The following is a 15,931-nucleotide window of genomic DNA, read 5'->3' as shown; positions in this document are numbered from 1 at the left end:
GTTAAGTACTCCCTTCTACTGTTTATATAAAAAAAGAAAGATGTATTACTGTAAATGTTTGTTACCCCGACTGAATAGTTCAATAAAGTATATTTAAAAAGCCAAATAGATGAGACCCCAGACCCCCCCCCCCCCATATTCTATAAGAAACCCCATCTGAGAGGATAATTGTTGTTAGATATGATTTGGAAAATAATTACCTTGAGTGCCCACCGCCCACCGGGTGGGGTCGTCAAAAGGGCCTTTCTGTGTGGAGTTTGCATGTTCTCCCCGTGCCTCCCGGGGGTTTCCTTCATATAGGAACCCCCTTCACCAAAACATGCAATATCCTGGTTGCTAATGTGGTTCCTCCTCTGGTCGATAAGGGCGCCTGTTCAGAGGGAGGGGAACTGGTCGGAATAGCGTGAACCTCCCACGTGCTATGTCCTACCGGTGAAGCTTCCTCTGTCAGGTGAAAAGAAGCGGCTGGCTAACTGCCCATGTCTCGGAGGAAGCATGGAGCCAGTTTGGGCTCTCCCCAGACCGGCAGAGGGTGGAGTAGCAACCAGGATAAATAAATTAAATTAGCACTAATGGGGGATAAAAATGGGATAAAACATCGGGAGGGGGGGGGGGGGGGACAAAAAAACAAAACAAAAAAATCAAATCAAATCAAATATTACATCAGCCGTTGCACCCCTTATTAAATTGTAATTGTTAGGGATTGGATGATATCGAAAGGCAATATCTCACAATACAATAATGTGACAATAAGAGGCAAAAAAATGGATCATCACAATTTCACAAACTCTCCATCCAAGTTATATTAAACAACATTTTACATTTGTAAACATTCTAGCCCAGGGATGGACAACTTTGATGGGAGGGCCACAATCCCCCCCCCCCCCACCCCCACCCCCATCCCACTACCAGAGGGCCAGATGGTGACTGTGCACTTCGTAGGATACTAGAACCCATCACTCATTACCTAACTATCTATCTATCTATCTATCTATCTATCTATCTATCTATCTATCTATCTATCTATCTATCTATCTATCTATACTATAATTGCGGGAGCGTCTCTCTGTCTCTCTGTCCTTCGCGTATCTCGAGAACCGTTGGTCGGATCGACTTAAAACTCGGGGGGTGCGCTGATGGCGACCCGACGGAGGGCAGTGCCCTGTTTCCGTGCGATTATATAATATTCGAATATTTGTCACACCTACTGAGAGAGTAAACAGAGGAACGACCCTGTGTTTAGGGGGGGCAGCATCTCTCCTCAGGTTCCAATTAAGAGCAGAGGGTGAAGAAATCTCCTCCTATGTATGTGCCTGTCCAAATATGCATTTACAAGTCTGTCATGAATAAAATCAAGGGGAAATAATCAGTAGAGCTCAGTTTTTTATGTGGCTATAATGGTAGGCTATAATGAGTCACGCATTCAGAAATAATATCCTCTAGGCAGGGATACTCAACTTGCTTTGCCCGGGGGCCACTTTTGTGAAATGATAGGAGGCCAGGGGCCAGCTAATAAACAAACAATATACATTTTTCTGTAGCGGATTGTAGTTTTCTGGGGTGTCAGCTGGAGTTTAGTCTGACAATGTTGTGCACACCAGATAGTTAGTAGTTAGGTTAAGTTAGTTAGGTTAAGTACATACATAAGTGCCTGGGTAGCGAGCAGACGGCGGTATTTGACAATTTAACTGGAGCTCAGCCAAACTTTATTTCACATTAGTTATTATTGTGAATTCAATGAAAACTAACGTGAAATTATTAGGAAATGGTCGGGGGGCCACTCTGCACCCTGTCGCGGGCCGCATCTGGCCCCCTGGCCGCAAGTTGAGTATCACTGCTCTAGGGCCACGCCACTTCCGGGAACCCCCATCCTGTGTAAGTAGGGTTGGGAGTGTGCCCTATTGTGCAGTGCAGTGCCCTGTTTTCATGCAATTCGGCATAGCGCCACCTACTGGCAACATAAAAAATGCTGTTTATCTCAAGAACCGTTCGTCCGATCGACTTCAACTTTGGGGAGTGCACTTAGGGGGACTCAAGGGAGTGCAGGGAGCTGAATTCCGTGCAATTTGGCATTGCGCCACCTACTGGCAACACAAAAAGCGCTTTATCTCCATAGCCATTCATCTGATCGACTTCAAACTTGGAGTGTGCTGCTGGGAACCTGACATAAAACAGTGCAGAATGTTGTGCAATTTGGCACAGCGCCACCTACTGGCAACACAAAAAGTGGTTTATCTTGAGAACCGTTCGTCCGATCGACTTCAACTTTGGGGAGTGCGCTGATGGGAACTCGACACAGTGCAGTGCCGGATTTCGTGTAATCCGGCACAGCGCCACCTACTGGCCACACAAAAAGTGGTTTATCTTGAGAACCATTCGTCCGTTCGACTTCAAACTTGGGGAGTGCGCTGCTTGGACCCCGATGGTGTGCAGTGCCGCATTTCATGCAATTTGGACTTATTCCAGGACTGTTTGTATGTATTTTCTTCGCATATCTCGAGAACCGTTTGTTGGATCGACTTCAAACTTGCGCTGAAAAGAACAATATGTAATCAAAGTTGATTATACCCACATTTCTATTGTTCATATTCAAATGCATTTAGTAAGTGTTGAGCTACCCTATCGAAGAATGTTAACTTATCTGTAAAGGGGAGACTCGTGGGTACCCATAAAAACCCATTCTCATTCAGATATCTTGAGATCATTTGAAAATGAAAATGGCCGTGCCAGTTTTTCCCTTTAACTTTGGAGCGTTATTTACATTTTAAGAGGTTTTTACATTAGGTCATCAACTGTCTGTCTTTCCAATATAAATACATCTGCAAACTCTTGAGGAATAATTGACAAAGCTTTAATATTAAAAACCAACATTTACAGGTTTGCAAGCAACAATAAAGATATTATTATATGACAACCTCAATGCCTGCAGACATGCAGACCAATCAAACACCATGCAGCATAACAAACCCTATCCCAGAGTCAGGAGTTTATAGCATTTTAAAACACCTTAGGAAATCTTTACAATTAAATATCTTTATTAATTAATACACAGGACAAGATGTTACTATCCCTTGTGCCAAAATCCGAGGAAAAACACATTTAGAAGCCCAATCCAGAATAAAACAAGCTAACAGGCTAACAAACTAATAAACAAGACACAAATCACCAGTTACCTACCCTAGCCAACAGCAGGGTTTAGAATTATATTCCTCGCTTGTTTCATTTGGGCAAAGACTTTTCAAATGAAGGATCCACTTCCATTCTTTTCGTTTTGTTTTGTTTTTGACACCTTGGAGGAGCTGCAACATTGTGGCTGTTCACTGTTCTCTCCAAGGCCGAGTTGAGTCCATGCATGGTCAGAAACACGAGATAGCCTAGAGAGAGACAACGCAACTCTTAATATCTTTTGTTTGTACTAGTTGGTCTGCCTTCTGAAAGTTTCCGACCTGTGGAGCGGAGCAAAAGCTCATCAATGATCTAGTTTTAATGGCTTTGGGTGAAGGGACTGTCTGGGAGGCATGATTTCTGGTGCATATTTACTCCAATTATGGCACTTGAGTTATGTATTTGGAACCGTGTGTGTGTGTGTGTGTGTGTGTGTGTGTGTGTGTGTGTGTGTGTGTGTGTGTGTGTTGCCTATTTTCCTCTACGCTCTACCCAGCTCCTACTAGGGAGTCAACAGGCAATCTTTATTCACTCTATCTCAGTGGTCCATACCGTGGATGTATTAAAAGAACTGTCCATACCCTTGTGTGTCAAACTCTTCCTGGTTTTACTTTACTTGTATTTCACTTTACACATGGTGGGATGAGCAAGATTCGTGACCATATAGGGACATGAATTCGAATAGGATGGATTTAGAAACGTGTTGTAGGTGTTCATGTAAAAACAAGACAAAGACAACACAGTGCAATGAGAGAGTAAACCCATCGTTCATGAAATATGTTGACATACTTAATGAGGAGAGGAGAACAGATAATTAGGCCTTGAATTTGAGCTTTTGCTCAACGGAAAGCGAAGTGGACAGCTTTGCTTTGTATCGAAGTTGTGATTGATGAGTGCTAGTGACGATGACAGTCATTTTTGTTCATTCTTCGAGTCTACACAATGAAGCATTCCGATTAGCACATAACGTTAACATTAAAAGCTGTTGAAGGCAAGTCGATTTATGTTATGTGTCATTCCATGTGCTAAGCCTTCATGTCGATAGCATTTATCCACACCTCTAACAACACAATTAACTCTCGTCCACTTGCAAAGACGTCATGCACTCAAATTCGCACTGTTCTCATTTTGGCATGATTTGTGAAATAATACATAAAAATCCAAACTCACTGGTAAAAACAATCCCTCATTGTCAATATAATAAACCTTTCGGCTTGTGTTATAGTACAGTGACAGCCAGTACTATAGCTCAACTGAAAGTCATTACAATATCCAACTACACAGACTTTTAAGTTATTCTGTAGAAGAATAATTCAGTCAGCTCCATTTCCGGCAAGCTTTTGGCACATGCACAGTTTTTTTTATTTTGCTCATGCTAATAAGAAAAGAGCCAGCAGTGCACTATAGGAACAAGCTGGGCAAATTCCCATGTCTGCCCTGTTTTAAGATCCACTGACTCCCATCTTGGGCCAGGTTTGACCCACAGTGGTCAAAACTATTTGCCTTTGCAACTTTGCAACATGAAGCAGAGACACTGATGACTAAAGGCCGTTACACACCGGGAGATTTTTTTTTTACTTCGTCAGCAATATTTTTCGAACCTAAATCCAGTCAATGCAACCGTGCATATCAACGGCAACGTTTTGGTGAGCGATATTGCGCCTTTTCAGAAATTTCGCTGTTGCTGCTGTGATTGACAGGTGGGTAAAAAAAATTCACAGCACAATTGCATGCTGTTGATTCGCATCGCTCTTGGTCTATAACGGCCTTTTAGTCATTCTCTTCATTTGCAAAGGTCATCACATGTCCTCTGCTGATGAATCGGATGCACTGGCGGTAGCAGCTGACAATGCGCGACTGGCCCAGCTTGATGGCCATGGACATGATGGCCATGCCGATGATGATGAAGAGCGAGATGATCATGAAGTACTTGGGGTGGTGGGGCACAATGTCGCCGAAGCCGATGGTAGTGAGCGTGATGAAGCAGAAGTAGTAGGGGTCAAAGCCCTTGATTTCTTTTTCCCACTGCGGTAGGATCAGTCCGCCAAAGAGGATGTAGGCGAACACCACAATGAGAATCAGCACAAAGGGGACGTTCAGCTGTTCCATACTGTCCCCTATCCCGCTGAAGTCCCACATGGCGTATCCTTTGGGTGGCGGAGGCATGCGGTCCAGCTCCGGGCAGGAGCGGCTCCTCAGAAGCGGGCCTTGTGTGAAGAAGTTCTCCCTGGTAAGGATCTTCTCAAACATCTCCTTGTTATTGCGCAGCTGGGACGACTTTCGCCTCACATCCGCCTGGCTCTGCAGCACGTGCCGGATGTCCATGGGTTCGCGGACCACCACATCATGGCTGAAGAAGAATGTACCGTCGTCCAGGGTCTGGTGGTTCGAGTCCCCTGCCTTCTTTCCAGGTGCCCAGGTGCGATAGCGGAGCTTTTTGCAGAGGGTGTGAATGCAGAGGTAGCCTTTGGACAGCAGCCTGGCAAGGAGGTCACCTACATCACTGATGACCAGAAGCATGAGAGGGATGCCCACCATGGCATACAAGACACACACCACCTTACCAAGTAGGGTGACTGGGTAGATCTCCCCATACCCTGCAACAACAGCAGAGAAGAATTGAGGTTTTAGTAATGTAAAGGTGAATACATGTTATATTTTGTTTATTTGGGGTTCTGGTTAAAAGCACACAATAGCTAACCCTTACCCTTTTTACTGTTTCCACAAATCTACCCACCAACTTGCACACAAAGCATCTTCACTCTACTGCTTTGCTGCCATCTGCTGGCGATTCCAAAGCATTACAAAATATTTTATGCTGATGCTTTTCAGGTTTGGCTTGCTGTATTTTCATTTTAATTGTACATTCATTATTTTATGATGGGTTGCTGATTGGAACTGCAAACCTCAGATATATTTTGCTGATGTGCAGAATATTTATATATTATATTTATGTCAGAATTATTACATAATTTGTTTGTGTGCTTACTCCTGTAAAACAGATTAAATTCAATTCAATTCAATTTATTTATTTGTTCGATAGGGGACAGGTGTACATTAATGAACATTTAAAAAGAAAATGTAAATGCACGACAATTGCAGTCACAAGACTGATTTCCATTGTTAGTCCCCCTGCCAGATGATACAGGCTTAGAGTCCTGATAGGGGTAAAAAGTAACATAGTGCAACAAAAACATATTTAAAATGTAAACACAATACAAAGTGCAAGTATGCAGAGAAATACAATCAGATACTGAGAACCTGAGTTTGAGCTCTACATAGCTAAGTGAAAAGTGCAAAGTACAAAATATACAGGAATATACAGTCTGATACTAAAACCTGAGTTTGGGATCAACATACAGCTAAAATGTAAGATCTACATAGAAGACTTACTCAACAGATATAAGAGAGAGAAAAAAAGTACAGAGAACAACACACATATCCATACAGCATAAGCATACTGTTCTATACCCTAGTGATGTGTACATAGTTGAGTGGACTTCAGCCATCTCTTCACTTGACCCTTAAACATGCCTAGTGTTGGACATTCCCTTATGGCGGATGGAATTGTGTTCCAGAGTTTGCCACCCTTGACAGACAGAACTGTCTGGCCAAAGGTGGTGCGCCTGTATGGGATAACACAGTCGCCTCTAGATGACTGCATGCAAGAGCAAGAGGGTAATGCAATGCAAGGCCATTGTAGATTAGCCCCGGTATGACTCTTTCCGTGTAGACTATGCAGAGGTTCTCAAATGTTTTTCAGCCAAGGACCCCTTACAAGATAGAAAATATACCGCGGACCCCCTCATTCTGATTTGTGATTTTGGGCTAAGCTTAATTGTTTCCACGGTAACGTGCTTGACTTTTAATTTGATAGGTTTGTTATTAGAATGTAATCCATGAACCATTTTAGATTTAAAGCATAAACTATTTTCGTTGAACTATGAAGATTTTGCAAAAAAAAAAATTTTTTTTTTATTACATTACATTTACATTACGTCATTTAGCAGACGCTTTTGTTTTGTCCAAAGCGACTTACAATATCACAATTTGTCAACAGTCCAGAAAACCACTATGCAACACAATAAATGACAGCCAAGATATTTTGATAGACTAGCACCATGTAGGAAGTAGTTTGAGAAGGAATAAGTAACATGTAGCATTTTCTTTTTAATTATAAAAAAAAAAAAAAAAATTTTACTTGAAAACTTTTCGCGGACCCCCTGGCAAAGTGCCACGGACCCCTGGGGGTCCGCGGACCCCCATTTGAGAACCACTGGACTATGCTACCCTACAAGAGTCCCGTATGCGTATAGACTTGCATGCAACTCTCATTCCCAAGCTGTCTAAACCAGCGATACGCACGTATTTACAATTGTCACACAAACATTTCAAAGCCACATACTTGAGCAGAAGGGTTCATTGCTTCTCGACGGAAGGGTTTGAAAGCTCGATGCTGCTGATAAATGCCTCTTTTTATCCGAATTCTGTGCCGGCGATATGATTTTTCCGGGTTAGAGCTCTCAGCCGTCACAGGGCTCAACAGCGCCACTCTGGTTGAAAGCTTGGTAAAAAATAATGTCACCAGCACCGAATTCGGATAAAAACTGTTTCCCAGTAAGAACAATTTGCTTCATTCTAGCTCATTTTACATTAGAAACATCACTTTGCAAAATGTATACTGTAATTATTGAAATGGCTTTATTAGCAGGCAGCACCAGACTTAGATGCCTTGGAGCCTGCTGGTTGTGGAGAGAGTTTAGCTATCAGGATACAAAGACTATCTGCCTCTCTAGCCTCTAACAACCTCTAACAAGCTTTGTGTGGTGATGTGAAAGGCATTTTCCTCTAAGAGTGTCTTCCCTTCAGTGATTTGCGGGCTTCCTGTGGCTACCAAGCCATTAGCCATTAGCTATTAGCTTGCTTCCCTTGACCACTTGATCATGTATCGGAAAGTAATACAATAATAATTATAGTTGCTGCGCAGCAATGGGTCGTGGCCGGGCAAGTCTCAAGGCTTTGAGCTAGAGGTCTTCGGGTATGCCCGACCCCCGAATACCCGAGGTTCCGACCCGGACCCGGCCGGGTCTGGGTCCATTCAAAAGAAGTGCCTCCGGTGTCTGGGTCGGTTCCGGTAGCGATTGTCACGGGTCCCGGGGCCCTGACAGTGAAATGCCGGGTCCAATAAGACCCGAGTGGACCCAGTGATCAGGTTGTTACACATCTATTCATGTCAAAATAAATGTAAGTACTTTTACATTCATGGAGGAAGATACCAACCCCCCCCCCCCCCCAATATTTATTTAATTGTTCAGTTGTGTTTTTTTAAGAACGCAGAAGATCTACACCCAAAATTACTTTAGGCGAGTTGCAACTTTCTGAAAAATTCATCAAATGGAATAAAAGGTGTGAGAAATTCCGCACGGACTCTATCGTTCATGCTCACTGTGCCTTCGTTAGGGTTGAATGAAGGCAACATTAGTTATCATGTCACAATTTCATTCAAATATGGGAGCACGACATTAAATAAATAAATGGTGAATTAATTATTAATTTAACGGCCTAATGTATCAAAGAGGTTCCCCTACCACTGAACAGGGTGGTTCTCCCTGCTTGCAATTTCATCACTCTGGGTTCATTCATTAGTTTGAGTTTTAGTGTCCCATGATGCTAAATGCAGAGGATTTTCCACCCTGATAAGAATACAATTTTGGGGAAGCACTGAATAATGTAAGTTATGTATTATAACCGGAGTTATAAAACGGCTCTCTCAAATCAAGCAATCTGATTGGTTCACAGCCATTGTATAAATCCAGTAACATGTAAATGAGAGCCACAACACACTGGCTCTCATGCTATATTGCTTAATTATATGACCACCGTTTGAGCCCTCTGGGGGCTCCGTTTGCCTTAGCTAATCATGCTTCGGGATTGCAACTCTGAAAACATTGCATGCACATCAGCCTAGCCAATAGGACGACGCCTCCCTGCATAAAAGCAGGCCGGGGGCAGGGCACTGCGAATGTCTCTAACTCACACGGTGGAGCAGTAAGTCATCACCCAGAGGGCTCCATACGGTGGTCATATATAACTCCGGTTATAAGACATATAACCTACTATGATGTTATATTTGCCACCATCTCTGCCCTGTGGGGGCCTTCAGAGCTGACTGCACACTCCTTCTGCGACAATAGTATTAAACATAACATGACACTAGCACCACGGAAGAATGACTAGAATGGCTAGTGCAACAAGTCAACCGTAACAGGAAATCACACCCACGCATGCACGCACGCACGCACGCACGCACGCACGCACGCACGCACGCACGCACGCACGCACGCACGCACGCACGCACACACACACACATCGTCCCTTGCAGGAGGGTGATAACCATAACGTTACCCTCCTCTTTCCAACAGTAAGGGGTAGTAGGGTCAACGCCAGCCGACCAAGGGGTCTGTTCTCATTCTTAAGGGCGTCCGGCCAACACATTTAGGACAAGGGTCAAAAGGGCCTCTTGAACATGAACAATGAACACAGGTCATAATCAGTAGGTCTTGTCTGATGAGGCCATTCCCTGGCCGTGAGCAGAAATCAGTGTCACGGAGGGACGGTGAGTGACATTGGTAGTGCTCTGGCCTGCTTTTATGCAGGGTGGCATCATCCTATTGGCTATTGACTAGGCTGGAACCTGGATGCGCATGCAATTGCCATTTCTTCCCTGTTACAATCCCTGAGCATGATTGGTTAAGGCAAATGGAGCCCCCAGATTGTGGAGACATCGGGAAATATAACTTTTTGGTGATGAAAATAATGAAATGTATTGATATTGAATATTGGCACAAAATATTGACTATCTGCCTCATCAGTCTATAAATATCTGCATTGGCCTTTAAAAACCCATGTTGGCTAAAGCCCAAAACTGACTTCCAGTAGGCTATAAAAGGAGTGTGAAAATCCCTCTCTTTAAAGTCTCTGATTCCAATGCTTGGTGTCAAGAGGTGCTGAAAGTGCATCATCACACGCTGCAAACATGCCAGTGAATCCACTGATGTCGGCAGTTCCACCAGGCAACAATACTGACATACATACTAACGTACTAACATAATAATGACAATCAACTCATTTATGAGTACTGTCTGTTGCACTTTACTCGTGCTTCATTTGAACTTCAGAAATAAAACTTGACATTCCAATGAGCATGAACATGAACGTTTTCAAGTTGAACAAGATATCATCCCGTTATTTCACTTCTTCCAATATAATATGATGCGGCATAAGCCCTGCTGAATCGTGACTGATCATCAGTCTGGCATTCGCTTGCAGCCCACAGGGACTGACTTAAAGGGCACTAGCCTGGCAATCCACAGCTATTCCAACCATCCAACAACAGCTGCCTGTCACTGACACACACCATGCAGCAAGAAAAAAGGCAGTAGTAACTTTCTTTTAGTGTGTCAGTTTCTTTCTATTATTTTTAATCATATATATTATTATTTTCAACAAAAAAAAATACACACACACACACACACACACACACACACACACACACACACACACACACACACACACACACACACACACACACACACACACACACACACACACACACACACACACACACACACAAACACACACACACACCCATAGGCAGTGAATAATGTTCTATGAATTCTTAACTAAGCAAGAGAGAGAAAAAAATAGCCAATAGACTCCAGGGAAGGTGACATTTGCTAAATCCTGTTCTTTCACTTTCCGTTTCCACTATCCGGTAACTGCCGGTCTTTTACCGGTAAAATCAGTTAAAGCCCCGACACATATAAATCTCTCCGGCCCCAAAGTCCGGTGAAAATATTTCCCTCTATGCACAATTTGAAAAATGTGCAATTTATTTGAATAAATTCTATTAAAATAGGCTAAAATTTAAATTTCCGGACCGTCATTTTGGTCAAGGAATTACGGCGAGGACGAGTCAACACCAGCCACAGCCCCTCGCATGCCACAGATGCCCTCGCTGCGTGTGTTGACAGCGCTCTGTGCTTATGGAGGCTTGAATTTCTCTCCAGCCTGCGTAGTGACGTAGTCCTCATGATCATCAGGGATTTCAGCTCAATCTATCCAGAGTGGGTCTTACAGGGACATCTCACTACTATGTCGTTTATTTGTTTCTGATGACTGGGAGTCACACACATTTAGGCAATTCTATGTCATCTACTTTTGATAACTAATGTAATAACTAATGGGATATCTTCCCACTTCCATTCACTGAGCCTCCCCTGAAACTGTTTGGAGCCCCCCTGGGGAGGCCGGCCTCCCACTTTGAAAACCTCTGGTATACTGTAGCACTTTTATCCAAAGTGCTTTACAATGTGCCTACATTCACCCATTCACCAATGGCAGCTACCACGCAGGGCGCTGGCGCAGCTATCGGGGGCAATTTGGGGTTCAGTATCTGGCCCAAAGACATTTCGCCAGGCGGAGCCAGGGATCGAACTACCGACGTCTTTTTTCTGAAGCGATTAGTGGACGACCACAAGTCAGTATGGCCCTCTGGAAACAAATGATGCCCACCCCTGATTGTATAGTGTTTACTGACATAATAATAATAATAATAATAATAATAATAATAATAATAATAATAATAATAATAATAATAATAATAATAATAATAATAATAATAACAATAATAATAATAATAATAATGATAATAATATATATACAATTTTGATTCGATAAAAATATATACACTTTTTTTTGTAATGTTTGCTTTTCGGACTTCAACAACTACTGAGTTGCTTCATTTACACCCCTCCTGTCCAAACTGTTTGGTATGTCCCGGTGCATTGTTTCTCTTTGGCGGTCCTAGGCATGTACGTGAATAACCCACTGGAACAAAGTCGAGCAAACAAACAGACATGGCATCACAAAATATGGGCTCTATCGTTGCATCAAGTCGTCTTAGGAAGTCACAGTAGAACCGAGTTACGGCTGTCACTCATCTCCTAAATTATGTTAAGTCTGCGAGGGATATTTATACCACCAGGATGACATATATGTTTCACATAGGGTTGTGTTTTGATTTCGAGATTTTATTTTGTCCAATATTGAAATGTTCTACGATTGCATGTTGTGTTAACATTACACATTATTTCTATCTACCTTTCTATCTATTTACGTTAATTTGTATGCTATTTATTATCGAAATGTATTAGCCCAATGCATGCTGGGAGATTTCACATGTGTGGCTTTGTGCCTGTCTGCTGTCTGATGCGCAAGGGAGTGAGAGAGAGAGTAGTCCATGGGCCAGTCCAGATTCCGGTACCACTCAAGGTGGCAAAACTTGCTGATAATTCTACACATGTCTGTAGATGATATTTGAGTATGATAGCCATTCCTTAGTGGTAGCTGTGACACAGTTACCAGCTTGTGAAGTGAACCACCCCTAAAGTCAATTTTTGTAAAACTAAATTGCATTTTAGACGCCGGTGCATATCCTGGGTTAGGCACATGGTCAGGGCATTTTTCAATCTTTTGTCAATCTTTTTCAATCTATTTTAAATGGGACCTTCTTAGCTTTCATTTAAGGCAACTGCTGCTAATAACAACTGCCGTTTGCTTCAAGAGGAAACCTGCCTATCTCTGCTGCCAAAAGGGCCTAAACACCTCTGCCCGGGCCGAAACACCTCTGCCCTTTTCACACCTAGAAAACCCCCACTTTGCGCTCAACAAGAACAGCTCAGAAGTTAACTGAAAATGCATGCTGACATAAGCATGATCACATCATTTTTAATAATCTATTCATATCCTAATTCATATTAGGTCAATAATAGATACGTGTAATTGTGTTAATATTCCCATGAAATAGTTCGGCCTATAGATTCAAATGTTATTTTCTAATGTTCTAAGTAACTGGTCAAGATGAGCTCTGATAATAAGACTGCTGGTAGGGGGGCTCAGCCCCTAATCAGAATGTGACATGCATACAGTGCCTCGCAAAAGTGGTTGAACACCCCCCCCCCCAGCAGCAGCTAAACGACTAATATAGCCAGTAGTAGTAGTAAATATTTTTTAGAAAATTAAAACTGTAATATGTGCTGTTTGAAGTATCCAACCCCTTTCACTTTGGCAAACCTCAACTCAAATACACAATGGAGTCCACTGCAATGAATGTGCAAGGGCAAAACAGAAGCTGCCCTGGCATTATAGCTACACTCACTGAGCACTTTACTGGAACACCATACTAATACTGGGTAGGTATCAGGGTGGCAATTTCGTCATTTTAGGGGCAAGGCCATCTGGCCTTCAGCGTCACATATTTTTTTAGGGCACAAGGCCACAAGCCAGGGCACAAAGGCAATTGCTCTATTGACATCGTGAAGAGCGATTTTTCAGAAATGTGTGTTAAAATGAGCCAATTACCAATTAGCCAATTAGTTGTTGTTTTTGCACCATTGTGTGTAAATTCTTGACAGACTGTTGTGATATCAGCAGTTTCAGAAGGGTTGCACCAACAACCACAAGCATGCCGTGGTCGAAGTCGCTTATGGTGTGAGTTGCATGTTAGTTAGTTTGTTCAGCCATAGTAACCACACGCAATGCCAGCATTGGTAAAATAGCTGTTGAATTCAACAATTTGATCAGAGTGAAATAAATGATAACCAATAAGCTATAAGCATGTTGCATGCAGGTGTAATTACACCTCAATTAGGTCAACAACAGACATTTGATGTTAAATCCAACAAACCGGAGCTCTGAAATCAAACCTACCACGTCTCTTGCCCAGGACAAAATTATCCCCTTTTTTTTCTTTTCTTTTTAGGGAATGTAATAATTGTATCTATCACATCCGCTATTTCTGTTGTCCCCCCCCAATATATATATATATTTTTTCTTAACAGTACACAAACAAAACACATGAACTTGCTCGGACAGATTAAACAAAAAACAACAACAGAAACATCAACATTCAATATTACCATGTGGTGCTACAAGCCGCTTAAGGTGCTTATGTGCTCAAAAGAGATATTGTCCAAAGGATCCCACGCAAGGGGTCCACGAGCAACCAGCTGGGCGAGTCACCAGAATCCCGTTAGCGAAGGGCAGAACCAAAATGATCCCTTATTTTGACAAAATGTTCCATACGTTTATGGGCAATTAGAGGGCAATTGTGCTTTTTTCTTTAATTGAGTGTACCTGTGCTGTAAATCCTGTGTTATTTAGACAGCGTCCAAAATTAGCACCAGCCAGCAGCCAAATGCTGGTAATATATGCAAGTGGCTGGTAGATTTGCTTCACTCACCAGCCAAAAAAACCACAATGGTAATCTATCGAGTGGCTGGTAAAATTTTAACATTCTCTAGACATTTTGACTGGTGGACAAAAAAGTAAATTTTGGACCCTGTATTGAGATCCAGCCAGGTGAATTTATTTCTCGTTATTGTGCTGTTGGCTTTGGAGTGTTCAGGTGGCTGTGCTGTAAATCCTGTTGAGAGTCAGGTGAATGTGTCTTAGTTATTCTGGATACTGCATACCGGTATGTGCGCTGTGAGGGGGGGCTCTTTATGTGACCATGCCATGCCATCATGTCATAATCCGCCTGGGCATAAGATGTTGGGAGAAGTACATTCCTCTATACCAGTGGAGAGGAGTGGAACAAGATCCCTAACGGAATTAAATCTGCATATTCTCTAAATGGTTTTAAAAACCTGAAAAAAATTATTGCTGAGTACTAGAGTAATGTGCAAGGCGAGCCTTCCGTTGTCATGGTTATTTAACTTGTGTGTTTTTGTTGATTGTTCTATTTGGTTTATTTGATGTGATGTGTTACCGTATGACCAGGGACCATGTTGGAAATAAGTGTTCACACTTTTAGATGCCCATCCCTTGGATTTTGTTATGCTATATCCATAAAATCAATCAATCAATCAATCAATCAATCAATCAATCAATCAATCAATCAATCAATCAATCAATCAATCAATCAATAAGATACTCTGGTACCATAGACCTATGAGCATCCTTATGCTTGACCATGGTGTTTGTTATGGCCAATCCATGTCTAAAGCACAGAAGTCCAATAACAGAACACTCAGGTTCAGATCAGGGAAGCCATCCCAATCACGCCTACACTCTATATTTGTCAGAAAAAAAATCACAACTGGCCTTACATATAAATGAAAGCTAAGGTCCCCTTTATAATAGGACCAAAAACAATAGTACAAAAGATTGAAAAATGTCCTGACCATTAGCCTAAACCAGGATATGCACCAGCGTCTAAAATGCAATTGACTTTAGGGGTGGCTCACTTCACGAGCTGGTACCTGTGTCACAGCTACCACTCAGGAATGGCTATCATACCAAAATATCATCTACAGACATGTATCTTATCAAAAATCATAAGCAAGTTTTGCCTCCTTGAGTGGTACTGACAAGTGAAATTTTGAGCTCTGGCCCATGGACTAGGGGGACAGAGAGTGGAGAGTCCGCGGCTCCGCGCAATTACGCACAATAATAGAACCGGCGAACTTTTTTTCCATCAGTCATTGACCGCTATTTAAACACAAATATTGATATACACAGGCTGAAGATTGTTTCACAAGCGAAAATAGCATTATGTAGCGACCGGAGGAGGCGGTCGCTCTGATTGGTGACAGGATTATGGGAGTTCATGTTCTTGTGGGAAGCTTGTTACTGTTACAGTTAAAAACGTGGTTTAGTGATGTTGTGCTCATGTTTTGATTGCATTATGTGGTAATGGCAATGT

At 42.4% G+C, this 15,931-nt stretch overlaps 1 protein-coding gene across 1 annotated transcript in view; it reads right to left on the bottom strand.

Moving 5' to 3' along the window:
* Window positions 1-4,935: 4,935 nt before the first annotated feature.
* Window positions 4,936-15,931, bottom strand: part of kcnk18 (potassium channel, subfamily K, member 18) — a gene marked incomplete at both ends in the record, with an annotated part of 16,700 nt that continues 5,704 nt past the window's right edge. Inside the window, one exon of the mRNA XM_083650704.1 lies at window positions 4,936-5,762. Within this exon, the coding sequence (XP_083506830.1) occupies window positions 4,936-5,762 (827 nt within the window). The remainder of the gene's footprint in view (window positions 5,763-15,931) is intronic.

Source organism: Poromitra crassiceps, assembly GCF_964638095.1.
Source record: "Poromitra crassiceps genome assembly, chromosome: 14".
NCBI classification, from domain to species: domain Eukaryota; kingdom Metazoa; phylum Chordata; class Actinopteri; order Beryciformes; family Melamphaidae; genus Poromitra; species Poromitra crassiceps.
The sequence above is the reverse complement of the archived record's forward strand: the minus strand, read 5'-3'. Positions and strand labels throughout refer to the sequence as shown.